We start from the raw sequence: 15,813 nt of genomic DNA, 5'->3' as shown, positions 1-15,813 counted from the left end.
GATGCCATTTTATTTTCCCTTTACATAATTAAGGACAGTATAAAGAACAAGTACAAAATGAAAATGCAAATGAAAGCTGAAAACATTTACTTTAATCACAAGAAAAAAAAAATCCTCTTTGAAAAGCCAAGAGGAAACGTGAGGGGGGAAAGAAAATCCACCACATCAGGGTCGTCACTTACATTTCCTGTTATGCGTTTCCAGCGCTTGCCGCAAGTCAACAATGGTTGTGCCGAGCAACGCATCAGCTTTCAACGTATGGTGACTCCATACTTTAAATTCAAGTGTCGTTTGTGGGGTTACCTTCCTAGAAAACAGTGGATCGCACAATAAAAAAAGGGAATAATAGACACAAATTAGAAGTTTCCAACAACAAGGTAATGCAAATCAAAGTTTTAGTTTTTAGAAGTAATTTTACTTAAAAAATAAAAAAATAGGTGGAGGCCATTAGTCCTAGTCTTGGTCCTGTTCGGCCCTTATTCACATTTACATCCTTTAACATATAGTGCGGTTTTAATACTAGAAGTTAGGACAGTGCCGAGTAGGGTCACCTTGACGTGGTGGGACGGCTTTTACTTTTTTATCAAAATGATGTTAACCAAGTACCCTATGTGATTTTCTTGCACTATTGCTATTTAATGGTTTACTACTCATCTTGTTTTCATGGTAGGTTTTGTCTGTTTAGTGGCCAATGTGAACATGCGCCTACAAGCACACCAGTTTATATTCCAGTTCACCTCTTTAGGTTTTAGTAATTTTACTTCTTAAAAGCAATATATTTGCTTTTAAAAAGCAAAATTACTAAAACCTAAAGAGGTGAACTGGAATATAAACTGGCATGCATGCAGCGTGTAGGCGCATGTTCACACTGGCCACTTTAATAAAATAAAATCAAAACATACTATAAAATCAGTATTGTCGCCTTTGTTTTGACCAGCAGAATAAAGTAACCAGGTCAGTTTAATACAGCATTAAAAGGGGTGTTCTTCAGTTTCCAAAGGATAGGAGATCACTTTCGGATGGTTGGAGATCCGACTGCCGTGGCCCCCAGCTCCGGCTGAATGGAGGTCGATCATGCCCGCTGCCGCTCCACGGAAGCGCCAAATACCAGCCGATTACTGCAGTCGGCAATCTCAGACACCCCCATTAAGACTGAATGTAGCGGTAACGCGCACGATTGACCTCCGCTCCATTTTTGGGATTGGACCCCAAGTGACAGAACGTTATCCCCCATCCCGTGGGTAGGGAGTAACTTTTAAACTAGAGATCTCTTCTTTCATCCTGTACATTTGGAATCCGAGTAACAATGGTGGGTTTGTTGTTTTTTTGTTTCCATTCCGTCCCACAAAGACGTTTTTCAGCAAATTACAAGAGTCTAAAATTGGCAGAGGCGAGACGCCATCATGCACAAACAAGGCCTTTCTTCTCGGCAGTATATATTGTATATGTATGGGTCCTCTGTGGGACCGCACTATCCCAGTACTCTGCCACGGGTTTCTGGGCACGTGAGCAGCGTTACACGGAGCACTGAATATTCGGCTGACACAGACTATAGCACATGAAACAAAAGCCAAAGCTTAATAGGGAATGTCTCATCGGAAATTGCCCCTTTATATCAAGGGTTTATGCTAAATGTTTAAAAAAAAAAAATTTTCCATTAAAAAAAAAAAAATCTATATTGCAAATGTCCCACTTGGCGAGAGCCCCAATAGTAGATTTCTGCTACGGAGCGTCACATGGAGATTAGCAGGAACAGACAGACTCCGATTCTATCTGTATAGCATTTGCGCACATCAAATTTTGGCAAAGGTCAATGTAAAGAGAAGGGGAGCTATGACATGGCCTATTGAGACTGGTGGGTCTTGTGTTATCAGTCATTGTACAGGAGGAAGAGCTGTCATATCAGCTATCATAAATGGTGTGACCCTGAGTTACCTCTGATTACACTCCTGTCTGTGATGATAATGTGTCTGCTGAAAAATCTTCTGTACAGATGTGGAAGTGACCGTGTCTTAGTGGCCAATGTAAAAAGTGCTACCCTTCTGGGATTTTTATACAGACAGTAATGATAGGTCATTAATATCAAGGCAGGACGTAAGAACGGCCACTTTAGTGTTCAGAGCTGTTCTGGCTTCAGACACACTTTACTTCCCGACGCCGGTCACAATTCCCTGGTGTTCCTGGTGCGAGGGGCAATGCTTCTTTTGGTTATGCGCTGAGAAGGTGAATGCTTCTAGTCAGCATGTCACCGCAAGAGTGCAAATCGCATACATGCTGTCACATGACCGAGAAGTCGTGACAGCGCGTCGTGCACGCCACATGCAGGAACCCAACCTCGGTCCCATGCCCGGACAAACCCTATAAAGATGAGCGAAACCCAAGCTGCAGAGGAAAATCAACAATGCTCCATAGACGGTAAAACGTACACAGTTAGCTGTTCCTCCCATTTTGGATTGCTGGAACTGCTTGCTTTTGCCGTCTTCTTTGTTTCCCCGTCAGCAGCTAGTTCTGTATACACTGTTCCAAACCAATTCTTCTTCCGCTTCAGTTTGGCACAAGACACTAAAAGAAAAGAAAACATTTGCAGGCACGTCATTAAAAGTGGTTTTCCAAGTTACCAAATAGAAAAGTCTGTAGTCTCTATGTAACTGCAGACTGCTGAAATGAGACTGTGTGCAATGCACACACTGTCATGATTCCCCTCTGTATCTGCAGTGTGAGTGAGCAGTCATGTGGCGGCATGTACACTGCACACTGTCACGATTCTCCTGTATCTGCAGTGTGAGTGAGCAGTCATGTGGCTGCATGTACATTGCACACTGTCATGATTCCCCTGTGTGTGCAGTTCGAGTGGGCAGTCATGTGGCTGCATGTACACTACACAATGTCAAGATTCCCCCGTATCTGCAGTGTGAGTGAGCAGTCATGTGGCTGCATATACACTGCACACTGTCACAATTCCTCTGTATCTGCAGTGCGAGTGAGCAGTCATGTGGCTGCATGTACATTGCACACTGTCACGATTCTCCTGTATCTGCAGTGTGAGCAGTCATGTCGCTGCATGTACACTGCACACTGTCACGATTCTCCTCTGTGTCTGCAGTGCGAGTGAGCAGTCATGTCGCTGCATGTACACTGCACACTGTGATGATTCGTCAGACTGCTGTCACAAAGAGCGATTGCACATACTCATTTTTGCCACAGAAAATCCCATCACGTGTTACATTTGCACTTTCATCCACAACATTGGAATCATTCTTTTGTCCTGGCCGCTGCTACACAAATCAGAGGCTTTATAACTCATAAATCCATGCAGCAGTCTCTTAGAGGGGATGTCCATAACTTATTAGTTTAAAATTGGAGCCATTCTGGTCCTAAATTTAAGAGAAAAAATAAAAATTACCTACTCAGTCTTCCTCGCCTGGCGGGGGAAACAAGGGACGACTGCAGTTATGGATTACTTCTGAGCCAAAAGAAGCAATGTAACCAGTCTCCTAGCTCATTTTTCTGGCTCAAATGACCCATGACCTTCAGTGGCCGTTGATTGGCTGCAGTAGTCAGCAGATTTCCCCTGGAGGCAGATAAAGCCAGGAGACCATCCAGAGTGATGGACAGCAGTAAGTAGATTGGCAGGGGTCCAGTAGGGGAGTCTCTGCTTTTGCTTTATTTTAGGACCCTCTGAATCAATTTGTAAACTTTTAAAAAGTAGCGGACAACTCTAGGACCTTGATTTCCAAGGTCTAGTGTGAAGTCTCCACAATCAGTGATAGCTGGGGAGCCATGTCATCTGCTGGTGTAGGTCCACTGTGTTTTATCAAGACCCAAGTCAGTGCAGCCGTCTACCAGGAAATTTTAGAGCACTTCATGCTTCCCTCTGCTGACAAGCTTTTTGGAGATGGAAATTTCATTCTCCAGCAGGACTTGGCACCTGACCACACTGCCAAAAGTACCAATACCTGGTTTACAAACAACAGTATCACTGTGCTTGATTGGCCAGAAAACTTGCCTGACTTTAACCCCATAGAGAATGTATGGAGTATTGTAAAGAGGAAGATGAGAGACACCAGACCCAACAATGCAGACGAGCTGAAGGCTGCTATCAGAGCAACCTGGGCTTCCATAACCCCTCAGCAATGCCACAGGCCAATCGCCTCCATACCACACAGCATTGATGCAGTAATTGATGCAAAAGGAGCCCCGACCAAGTACTGAGTGCATTTACTGATCATACATTTCAGTAGGCCAACGTTTCGGATTTTAAAATAATTTTTTGAAGCTGGTGTTATAAAGTATTCTAATTTACTGAGATAATGACTTTTGGGTTTTCATTGGCTGTAAGCCATAATCATCAACATTAACAGAAATAAACTTGACATAGATCACTCTGTAATGACTATATAATATATGAGGTTCACTTTTTGTATTGAAGAACTGAAATAAATTAATTTTGATGATATGATATTCTACATTTTGTGAGCAGCACCTGCATGTTGAGGTTCCAGAATGTGATGACATGATTATATTTGAAAAAGTGTTGATGTGTTTGTTCAAGAATAAATGTGAATTATTGTTCATGAAAGAAAAACAAAAAAAATACCCTGAATATAAGATCCGGTCTTATATTTGGAGAAACAAGTTATTCACAGGGCAAAGGCAAGAGATGGGAATTTTTTTTAAGTTGATTGTTACCAGAACGCCCCCTATAGGAAGCAATTCAGATAATCGTCGAGCTGACAAATGCGAAGTAACTTCTAAATATACAGTGGGTACAGAAAGTATTCAGACTCATTTAAATTTTTTACCGTTTCATTGCAGCCATTTGGTAAATTCAAACAAGTTCATTTTTTCCCTCATTAACCCCTTAAGCCCCAAGGGTGGTTTGCACGTTAATGACCGGGCCAATTTTTACAATTCTGACCACTGTCCCTTTATGAGGTTATAACTCTGGAACGCTTCAACGGATCCTGGTGATTCTGACATGGTTTTCTCGTGACATACTGTACTACATGATAGTGGTAACATTTCTTCTATATAACTTGCGTTTATTTGTGAAAAAAACGGAGATTTGGCAAAAATTTTGAAATTTTCCAACTTTGAATTTTTATGCACTTAAATCCCAGAGATGTGTCACACAAAATACTTAATAAGTAACATTTCCCACATGTCTACTTTACATCAGCACAATTTTGGAACCAAAATTTTTTTTTGTTAGGGAGTTATAAGGGTTAAAAGTTGACCAGCAATTTCTCATTTTTACAACACCAATATTGTTTAAGGACCACATCACATTTGAAGTCATTTTGAGGGGTCTAAATGATAGAAAATAACCAAGTTTGACACCATTCTAAAAACTGCACCCCTCATGGTGCTCAAAACCACATTCAAGAAGTTTATTAACCCTTCAGGTGTTTTACAGGAATTTTTGGAATGTTTAAAAAAAATAATAATAATGAACATTTAACTTTTTTTCCACAAAAAATTTACTTCAGCTCCATTTTGTTTTATTTTACCAAGGGTAACAGGAGAAAATAGACCCCAAAAGTTGTTGTACAATTTGTCCTGAGTACGCTGATACCCCATATGTGGGGGTAAACCACTGTTTGGGCGCAAGGCAGAGCTCGGAAGGGAAGGATTGCCGTTTGACTTTTCAATGCAAAATGGACTGGAATTGAGATGGGACGCCATGTTGCGTTTGGAGAGCCCCTGATGTGCCTAAACATTGAAACCCCCAACAAGTGGCACCATTTTGGAAAGTAGACCCCCTAAGGAACTTATCTAGATGTAATTTGACAGTTTTGAACCCCCAAGTGATTCACTATAGTTTATAACGCAGAGCCGTGAAAATATAAACTTTCGCTGAAGGGGTTAACTAGTGGGACAGTTTTATAGGACGGGTCATTACGGACGCGGCGATACTAAATATGTGTACTTTTGTTTGTTTTTTTTATTTGGATAAAGAAATGTATTTATGGGAACAATATTTTTTTTTTTCTTTATTTAGGAATTATTTATTTTTATTATTTTTTTTACATATTTAAAAAAAAAAATTTTTTTAACTTTTTTTACTTTGTCCCAGGGGGGACATAACTGTACAGTGACAGATCGCTGATCTGACACTTTGCAGAGCACTGTGTCAGATCAGCGATGTGACGTGCCCTGCTCCTGGCTTACCAGCGCCTGCTCTATAGTTACCTTGAGTCGCGGTGATGCGCCATCTGCTGGATGAACTCATATGAACTCGACCGTGGGAACTTTTCTGAAAAGTTCCCAGGCTCGAGTTCATATGAGTTCATCCAGCATCATGCTATAAGGGTGTTTTTCAGCTGCAGGGACAGGACGACTGGTTGCAATTGAAGGAAACATGAATGCGGCCAAGTACAGAGATATCCCGGATGAAAACCTCTTCCAGAGTGCTCTGGACCTCAGACTTGGCCAAAGGTTCACCTTCCAACAAGACAATGACCCTAAGCACACAGCTAAAATAACAAAGGAGTGGCTTCAGAACAACTCTGTGACCATTCTTGACTGGCCTAGCCAGAGCCCTGACCTAAACCCAATTGAGCATCTCTGGAGAGACCTGAAAATGGCTGCCACCAGCGTTCACCATCCAACCTGACGGAACTGGAGAGGATCTGCAAGGAAGAATGGCAGAGGATCCCCAAATCCAGGTGTGAAAAACTTGTTGCATCATTCCCAAGAAGACTCATGGCTGCACTAGCTCAAAAGGGGCTTCTACTCAATACTGAGCAAAGGTTCTGAAGACTTATGACCATGTGATATTTCTGTTTTTCTTTTTTAATAAATTTGCAAAAATTTCTACATTTCTTTTTCATTCAAGATGGGGTGCAGAGTGTACATTAATGAGATAAAAAATGAACTTTTTTTGAATTTACCAAATGGCTGCAATGAAACAGAGTGAAAAATGTAAAGGGGTCTGAATACTTTCCGTACCAACTGTATTCTGCTAATTGTACTGGTGGAAAACCTATAGTTTTAGTCAAGATCGACACATAAATGCTACTAATTTCTGCAGATTTGGTCCAAAAAAGCAGGTGGATCATGTTGGCCTACAGTACAGCAAAGTCCAAGCGCAGCAGAAATCATCAGATCCCGTAAGATACACGATCATGCCCTATAAGCTGGTCTTGATTTCAGAAGTTACTATCCAGAATAAAGCACCACTATCTGAGATAAAGCAGAGGGCAGCCGGGCGAGCACTAGTACCTGGTGAGCAGGAGTCTTCACCAGTGTGGTCAAAAAGTTCCCAAATATGAACTATAGAAATGATGGGTAAAGTATAAGTCTTCTACTATTCATAAGTAACAAGGATATGTAAGAAGACTTTCTGCTGTCCTACATTGCTCTCGTCATGTAATTCCTATAGGAAGCTATCTCGAGCAGGACTCCATCCCAGTCCTTACCACCTTTTAAAGTTTATGGATGTCAGTTTTTCTTTACATTACAAGTAAGTACACAGATGAAACAGCATGGCCTTCCTGAGGTAGCAGGTTTCCCGCTTTTGTTACAGCAGCGAGTGCTTCTGCTGTGTCTCCACACTTCTGAGCTCATGAGAAATAAAAACTCAGCGGCCACTGGAATTCTTACATCACAGGCTGAAGGGTCTGGAGACGCAGCTGAAACAGCCACTCCTGTGATAACACAGGCAGGGAAATGTATTCCCCCACAGAAAGCAGCAGTTGTGAGCCCCTGCCTGTATACTCACTTATCTTTAAGTGACTAATGCTTCCTCCCCTGGCCAGTAAATGTGGTATATGCAGAGACTGAACTGGAGCAGTTTTACATGGTCAGACACAGCCATTACACAGTACATACCAAAGGCATACTTATAAGATTGTTTTTAGTGGAGACACGCCATAAAATATTTGATAGATTAGGGGTGCGACCTCTGTAACCTGCACATTTTTCCAAAATGGGGCTCCCCTGATCCGTCGCTCTGGCTGTCGTCCAAGCACCGGTGGGCAGAGATGGTGATGCATCCTTTGCCTGTCTTCATTCATTTCTACAGGGTTGTGAATACAGCTGAAAAAATATTCTCGCCTGCATTTACAGCTCCCGTATCGCATGCGCTTCCACTTCTCCACTCTCTGGTTATCGGAATGGGGAATTGGGGAGGCCTTATGGAGATGGATGCAGGCCCCACTCCGGGGACATATCCTTATGAGACATTTATATATCCTATGAATGTGCATGCAGAGAGCGCTGTCAAACATTAGTAGATCCGCCCACTTGACTTGTATGCATAGAAATATCAAGGACTTCAATTAATAAAACGTAAGTTATACTGCACTTTTTCCCATAAACGTATATATCATTCTGCTGAGGTTCTCCTTCTTTATGCCATGCTGCCTTCTATTTTCCAATATCAGGGTGCCAATCACTGAAGGGTCATACATACAGTGTTTCAATGATGGGAACAATTAATCCTTCCAAGTCGGTGGCCATGAACTGGAGACCTATAATGTTAATTTCCCGAGCTTGCACGCCTCTTAATGCTCTACAGACGCACTCTTGTATCTTCCTGAGCTTTTAATAGGAAAACTAATGAAGTAAATCTAAGGGCAGAACGAGCTATGTTGTAACAAGTCAGTGTATCAGCCGGTAGCAGGATAAAGGCGGCTGCCAAATCAAACAGGGGTGGAGATGGGATCACAAGCCTGAGATAAGTGCCCGCTGTGGATCTCGCCGTTTCCAGTAAAAAGATGTTCTTACATATTTCTAGACAAATGGCGTCTGCCATATGGAATGAATAGAAAAGCCCGGGTCTCAGTGCCGAGCCCTGCTACGCCCGGAGCTTTGATGAGGTGCAGTAGTCAAGCTTTTCACAAGCAGCCGAGGTCATATTTTATTGTGTCAATCCATAGAGTTCTTCTACCTCACCATGAACCTCAGGTCTGGAGAAACCGACGCCAAAATGATGGAATTGCACTCCCTGCAGGTTCCACAAGTCCAAGCCCACATGTTTAGGAACAACCCAAGATTTAGGCATAGATCCTGGAAGAAACCACAAACTTTCCTCCATTAAAGGGAATTAGTCACCAACTTTTCGCCAACCCATCTGACAGAACCATAGTGTAGGTGCAGGGACCCTGATTCCAGTGATGTGTCACTTACTATCCTGCTTGCTGTCATTTGGATGCAATCACTGCTTTCTCTGCAGATCTACCAGTTCTCTCTGTATAGCCCCGCACACAATACCGATTGGCAGCTTTATGTGTACACTGTGCATAGGCAGAAAGATTCCTATCAACCAGTGGAGGACGACTACATGTCGCAGGGTTACTAGTCTTCTAGTGATAATCTCCTGCTGATCAAACTGTGATTTTAATAACATTACAGCAAGTAGAATAGTAAGTGACACATGGCTGGAATCAGGGTCTCTGCCCCTACATTATGCTGCTCTCAAATTAGGTGGAAAAATCCTGGAGAGATCCCCTTTAAAACAAATAAATGTGGTATTTTATACATACAGCAGGTTTGGATTTTGGGTGTCTTGTGTGTGAGGATTAGGACATGTTCACACCACGTTGTACAGCTTCTCTCCTACACAGTTCAGGCATCCATGACGTCAGGTCGGCAGTAGTTTCTTCTCTTCCGCTCTGTTGATGGGGTGTCTCCGCTAATGTCATGCTGATTGTTGGCCAACTCCCCAACTCGCGGATGTCAATCAGCATGACAATGGCAGAGACGCCCCTTACACAATGTAGAGCAGAAGAGATGAAGCTGCTCTGTTGACGAGATGTCACAGGAAGCCGGAGAATCCCCGGCAGGAGGGGAACGGTCCATGACAACTGAGCCAGCAGAGATCTTCGCAGGGCACTACCTGCCGATAAGTGTTTTGCCCCATAGGAAAAAAATAAGTCCAGGATAACCCCTTCAGTAAATCTGCCCCCCATTTCCTACCAACCAGCGATGGCGACAGGGTAGGAGGATGGGCGACACTTTATTTTGCTTCAAAAAATTTTTTTTTTTTTTTTTTCCTTTTCAAAAAAGTCAACTTTTATTGTTAAAAGTCCAGCAGGAAATAATAAGAGCGAGACCTGCTGTGCTCGGCAGAACGGAGCAGGAAGACATGGAGCGAGCTGATAAAACACCGTGTGCTCTGCCACATATCAGAGAACAGATGGAAAACCCGGGCTGCAACGTGCTGCAGACTGTGCGGACGGAGTAAAAATCTGCAGCGTCTGAACACAGCCTACACTGTGCCGCACACAGATCAGAGTTAGATCCAGGACAGAGTCATGGCATCCTCCATTATAAAGGGAAGATCACCGAGATACATGCCGACAAATCGTCAGAAATATTTACTCCATAGAGAATGAGGAAGTGCGTCTCGTCAGTGCGGCTACAGGGTAAGGGGCGATCAGAGACGCAGAAATGTACCGAGGAAACGACGTCACAAACAGATGATTTCCTGAGCACTCGCTGTACAGCAATCCACAGGAACCATCCGCACCAAGTTTACCTTTATTGCCCTAGCAGAAATCAAATCTTCTAAAAAGAATTGTTCTTCCAAGGTCTGAGTGAAAGGGTTGTCTGTCCAGTGACAACGCACCACAAGGCCTGACAGGACATCAAGATGGAAGAGAACAGCGCAACCTTCAACTTTATGCCAGGTCAATAACAAATACCATGGATCGTGGTCAAGCTGGGGTCGCCACGACTGCCCCGAGAAACACTGTGCCGATATGGGCCACAGAGTCCGGAATAACTAGCAGTAAACATCAGAGGAAGCTTCACTATTGCCCTTCAGGACCTTTCACACTTTAGATCTTTAGACTTCCAGTTGATGGATCTGGAGTACGATAATCATGCTCGCACTGTAATGGCGCAGTCAGACGGCCCTTAAAATCAGACGGACATCGAAATGTAGTGCACGGCCTGGCTGGTGGCTCTCCCGACTGGAGCGTGACAGCCTCATGTATTTCTATGCAGCCATCACATTCGGGTCGGGAGAGCAACCAGCCAGTCCGAGCACTGCTCTCTGATCTCGGTCCGATTGATATGTCCGTCCCTGTTAGGTTACATTTACACACCTGGGTTAGTGTTCCCTTCCGAGATAAAAGGACCTATTTGATTTCTCAGGTGTCATCCTAGCTGCATGCTTTTTTCCTCCCCTCACTAAACTTTCTTTTATCCATTGACTCTTAAAAGAGTTGTCCACTACTCAGAATATAAAACAAAAAGAGCCCGTTCTTGCTTCCAATGCAGGTACCATTATGGCGGCATTGGCACCGGCTCTCCTGGGGCACACGTGACCGTCGGAAGTAAATGCCGCAAGCAGCAGCGGCTCTCACTACTATGGGGGTTGGTTTCACCTGAAGGAAGCGGCCGCTGATTGCCACATGAGCCCTGCAGCCCATGTCATGTGTGTCCCAGGAGAACTGGAGGCGAGTTCAGGCTGCCAACATAAAGGGCGAGTACAGGAATTGAGAAGGGGGTGTCCGAGTGGTGGAGAATCCCTTTAACAATGTATCAGTTAAAAGCGGATGAATCGTGGACGGAGCACAAAGTGTCTTCTGTTGTGAATTCTGTTCTCGAACTCCCTCCGGTGGTTATGAATGGTACTTCGGTGAGTTCTGTCCATGGACTCCCTCTGGTGGCTGTGAGTGGAGCTGCTGGCTCTGAGGTTCCTTCCTCAGCTGACCTCGTTTAGTTCTAGGCTGCTGCTCTATTTAACTCCACTTAGATCGTTACTTGATGCCAGCTGTCAATGTTCTAGTACTGGTTCAGTTCTTTCTTTGATCTTTCAGATGACCTGTCTACTCCAGCAAAAGCCAAGTCCCTGCTAGCTTATTTGTTTACCACTGTTTTTCTTGTCCAGCTTGCTATCATGATTTTGCCCTGCTAGCTGGAAGCTCTGGGATGCAGAGTGGCACCTCCACGCTGTGAGTCGGTGCGGGGGTCTCTTTTGCACACTCTGCGTGGTTTTTTGGTAGTTTTTTATGCTGACCGCAAAGATACCTTTTCTATCCTCAGTCTGTTTAGTTATGTCTGGCCTCCTTTGCTGAAACCTATTTCATTCCTGTGTTTGTGACTTCCATCTTAACTCACAGTCAATATTTGTGGGGGGCTGCTTATTTCTTTGGGGAATTTCTCTGAGGCAAGTTAGGCTTTATTTTCTATCTTTAGGGGTAGTTAGCTCTTAGGCTGTGAAGAGGCGTCTAGGCAGAGTCAGGTACGCTCCACGGCTATTTCTAGTTGTTGTGATAGGATTAGGGGTTGCGGTCAGCAGAGCTCCCACTTCCCAGAGCTTGTCCTGTATTACTAGTTTGCTCATTAGGTCATTCCTAGTGCTCCTAACCACCAGGTCATCATAACAGTCTTCCCAGTTTCATCTGTTTTACCTGGATCCCCATAGATGTAATGGCAAAAATAGAATAGGACCTGCTCTGAGTCTCACAGATCCATCTTTAAAAGCGATGTGTATATGGATCATTGAAACAGTTTGTAAATCAACCCTGACTTCTCTGCAGCTCCACAACCCCAGAGAAGCGTCCAGCTTCCAGACAGTGCCAACACACAGACTGCTCAGCTTACCCCGCTGACCGAGCAGGACCTGGCACTAGACATAGCTCACCAGGCACAAGCAGGATCTCCAGTGCTAGCTTTTAACCCTGTCCTACCTGGCTTTCCTAAATCATGTACAATGGTGATTCATTGTCTGTAGGGGTTAGAAGAGGAACTATTCTACTTGTTTTTTTTATTTGCTTTTTTAAAAAGCAAACCTAGGAATGAATAGAGCAAGAATTGGAAATCTAATGGAAGGACGTCTTCTACGTCTAATTCCTGCTGGGTCCACTTCAGGCTTTGACAAGCTACTGTACTTGTGTGTTCCCAGACGAGGGAAAAATTAGTCTATTGTAGGTGCTAATTTTTCCTTTACAGCAAAACATGTTGGGTTTGTAAGTAAAAAAAAAAAAAATAAAAATTTAAACGTTGAAATTAGTTTTTTTCCCTAAGCCCCAACGATGCAACCTCAACAAAGGCTTCCTGCCTCTGAATAATGAGGACCGAGCTGTTTGTGTAGGGAATGGCTGAGGCTTCAAGAGATGGACTGAAAAAAGTTTCTGTACTAACTCTTTAGCGCAAGGTTCCCATGACTAACCCCCTCCTTATTAAAGTAGGTCACCGGTCTAATGAGTAAGATGGTTTCCCTTCTCTCTGCCAACATATGAAGGATTGGGCATGTTGATTTTCAACACACTTTATCCTATCAATCTCCGGAAATAGGCTGGACAGACAACCCTTTCACTCAGACCTTGGAAAAGTGTCTGGCAGTGGCTTACTCTGTTCTCCTTACATAAAACATATGGACGCCTGACAGAACTAAGCATACATGTGCATGGAAGAATTGGGAGATAAATGACAACTGCATACCCCTGAGGGGTATGGGCTTTTATATGAAAAAAAATGGTGACTATGGTCTCCAAAGCCTTGGTTCACACACAGTTCACTGTAAGGGCTCACTCGGGCGTCAGTGCCAATCATTTGCAGCACATGCCACTAATGCACGGACTGGCAGTGGTCACGCTCAGGTTGGGAGACCCGCAGCCAGTCCGCGCATTGTGCTCCAATCTCGCACTGATTTGCACAGATGTCTGACTGCGCCCTTAGACCATTTTCTAGATGCACTCCTGTAACATTTAATGATTAATCGGAAGATTACCTGCTCTAAAGAATAGGAGTCACTGTTCCAGGAAAACTAATGTAGATTATTGTTATTGTCCTGGAACAGAAACTTACGCCAATCCTAACATTCCTGAATGAGTGACCAAGACTGGTTTTACATTTACTAATGGCCATGCGGAGGGCAGAGTGTGCCCCCCGAGATCGGCACATAGGGGAGGATTCAGGGCCTTTGCATTTACGAGGACCAAAAAAATTAAATAAAAAAAACAACATGTACTGTCACTACTAAAAACAGATGCTCTGCTCACAGGTTCTGAGGCGGCCTAGTAAGGGCCAGGGCTACCACTTAATCAGCCATTATAGCAAGCAGCTCTGGCTATGCATTACTTGGATGCCATTCATTTAGAAAGTTCATGTTTTTTTGTTTTTTTAAACAATTTGGTCCACCATGGAAAGTTATGAAATTTGCAAATCATTTTATTAAGGGATTTGTCGTCATACCAGTTAAAAAAAAAACAAAAACACATGTACGGTAAGTGGTTTCCTCTCCTGTGCTTTCCCCAGCTTATTTTCCAGATATCAGAACACGCTCATTTGGAGAACACATACTTGCAGTGAGGAGACAGGTGCTGACCCAGCACTCATCATCTGGACTCCAAATGTACGCTCTGATATCAGTGCAGCTGGAGTCAGTGGCGTAACTACAAAGTTATGGGCCCTGGTGCGAACTTCCAAATGCCCCCCCCCCCCGCCATAAAATTCAATGTAACCCCCATAGAATACAATGCAGCCCCCCTCATAGTATAATGCAGCCCCTCCATACAGGGGCAGCGAAAAAGACACGAGCAAATGGTGACGAGGGGGGCAGGGGAGAGGGCACAAGGGGGCAAGGAAGACAGGCACAAGGGGACACATGGGGGCTAGGAGGCAGGGGAGAAGGTTACAAGGGGACTAGTGGGCAAGGAAGACTGACACAAGGGGACAATGGAGACTGACACAAGGGGCACACGGGGACTAGTGGACAAGGGAGACTGGCACACGGGGACAAAGGGACTAGTGGGCAAGGGAGACTGACACACGGGGAATAGTGGGCAAGGGAGACACACACGGGGAATAGTGGGCAAGGGAGACTGATACAAGGGACTAGTGGGCAATGGAGACTGACACAAGGGGACACACGGGGACAAGTGGGAAAGGGAGACTGGCACACAGGGACTAGTGGGCAAAGGAGACTGACACAAGCACAAGGGGACAAAGGAGACTGACACAAGCACAAGGGGACATAGGAGACAGGCACATGGGGACACACAGGGACTAATGGGCAAGGGAGACTGGCACATGGGGACACAAGCATAAGGGAGACAGGCTCAAGGGGACACACGGCCCCCTGACCTGCCAGAGCCGCTTGCAGCTGCGACCGTGGTAGTTACGCCGCTGTCTCACACACACACACACACACACACACACATCATACTACAGATATCACACACACATCAGTTATCACACACACACACTACAGATAACACACACACACACACACTACAGATACACACACACACACACACACACTACAGATATCACACACACACACACATCATATTACAGATATCACACACATACTAGTTATCACACACACGCACATCATACTACAGATATCACACACACACTACAGATATCACACACACACACACACACACTACAGATATCACACACACACCCCAGAGATACCAGCTCATATATACAACTCACAATCTCCTCTCTGGTACAGGGGTGGCTGATGTAAACCGGCTGCAGCTCCTCAGCTTCTCCTGACTAAAGCGGCTCTGTCCGCACCTCCCCCCTGCTCTCGCCTTCTGTCCCGGGGTTATTTTGGCTTTCTCTTAAATACGATCTCATTCAGAGGTACATGAGATGTATGAGGGGGGAAAAATACAGACTGAGAAGCTGTCTCATCGTGATGACTGGAGCTGCTTCCTGTCTCTCACGTGCCCCGGCTGCCCCCTTCCCCTAGATACGCCTCGGACTGTTGCCGTGCAGGAGGAATCTCCTGCACTGCAACATGGTGTTGGGTGCCAGCACAGCCCGCACAGTGGTCTATCCAGCACAGCCCGCACAGTGGTCTATCCAGCACAGCCCGCACAGTGGTCTATCCAGCACAGCCCG

The 15,813-nt window shown here is 44.5% G+C and overlaps 1 protein-coding gene across 1 annotated transcript in view; it reads right to left on the bottom strand.

The window, feature by feature from the left end:
- The window catches only part of WWP1 (WW domain containing E3 ubiquitin protein ligase 1), a 100,729-nt gene that overhangs the window by 38,794 nt on the left and 46,122 nt on the right, over nucleotides 1-15,813 (bottom strand). The window contains exons 3-4 of the mRNA XM_077270778.1: nucleotides 2,427-2,562; nucleotides 183-307 (exon numbers count right to left, since the gene is read on the bottom strand). Of these exons, the coding sequence (XP_077126893.1) occupies nucleotides 183-307; nucleotides 2,427-2,562 (261 nt within the window). The remainder of the gene's footprint in view (nucleotides 1-182; nucleotides 308-2,426; nucleotides 2,563-15,813) is intronic.

Source organism: Ranitomeya variabilis, chromosome 6 (genome assembly GCF_051348905.1).
Source record: "Ranitomeya variabilis isolate aRanVar5 chromosome 6, aRanVar5.hap1, whole genome shotgun sequence".
Lineage (NCBI taxonomy): Eukaryota > Metazoa > Chordata > Amphibia > Anura > Dendrobatidae > Ranitomeya > Ranitomeya variabilis.
Note: the sequence above shows the minus strand (reverse complement) of the source record. Positions and strands in the feature narration are given on the sequence as shown.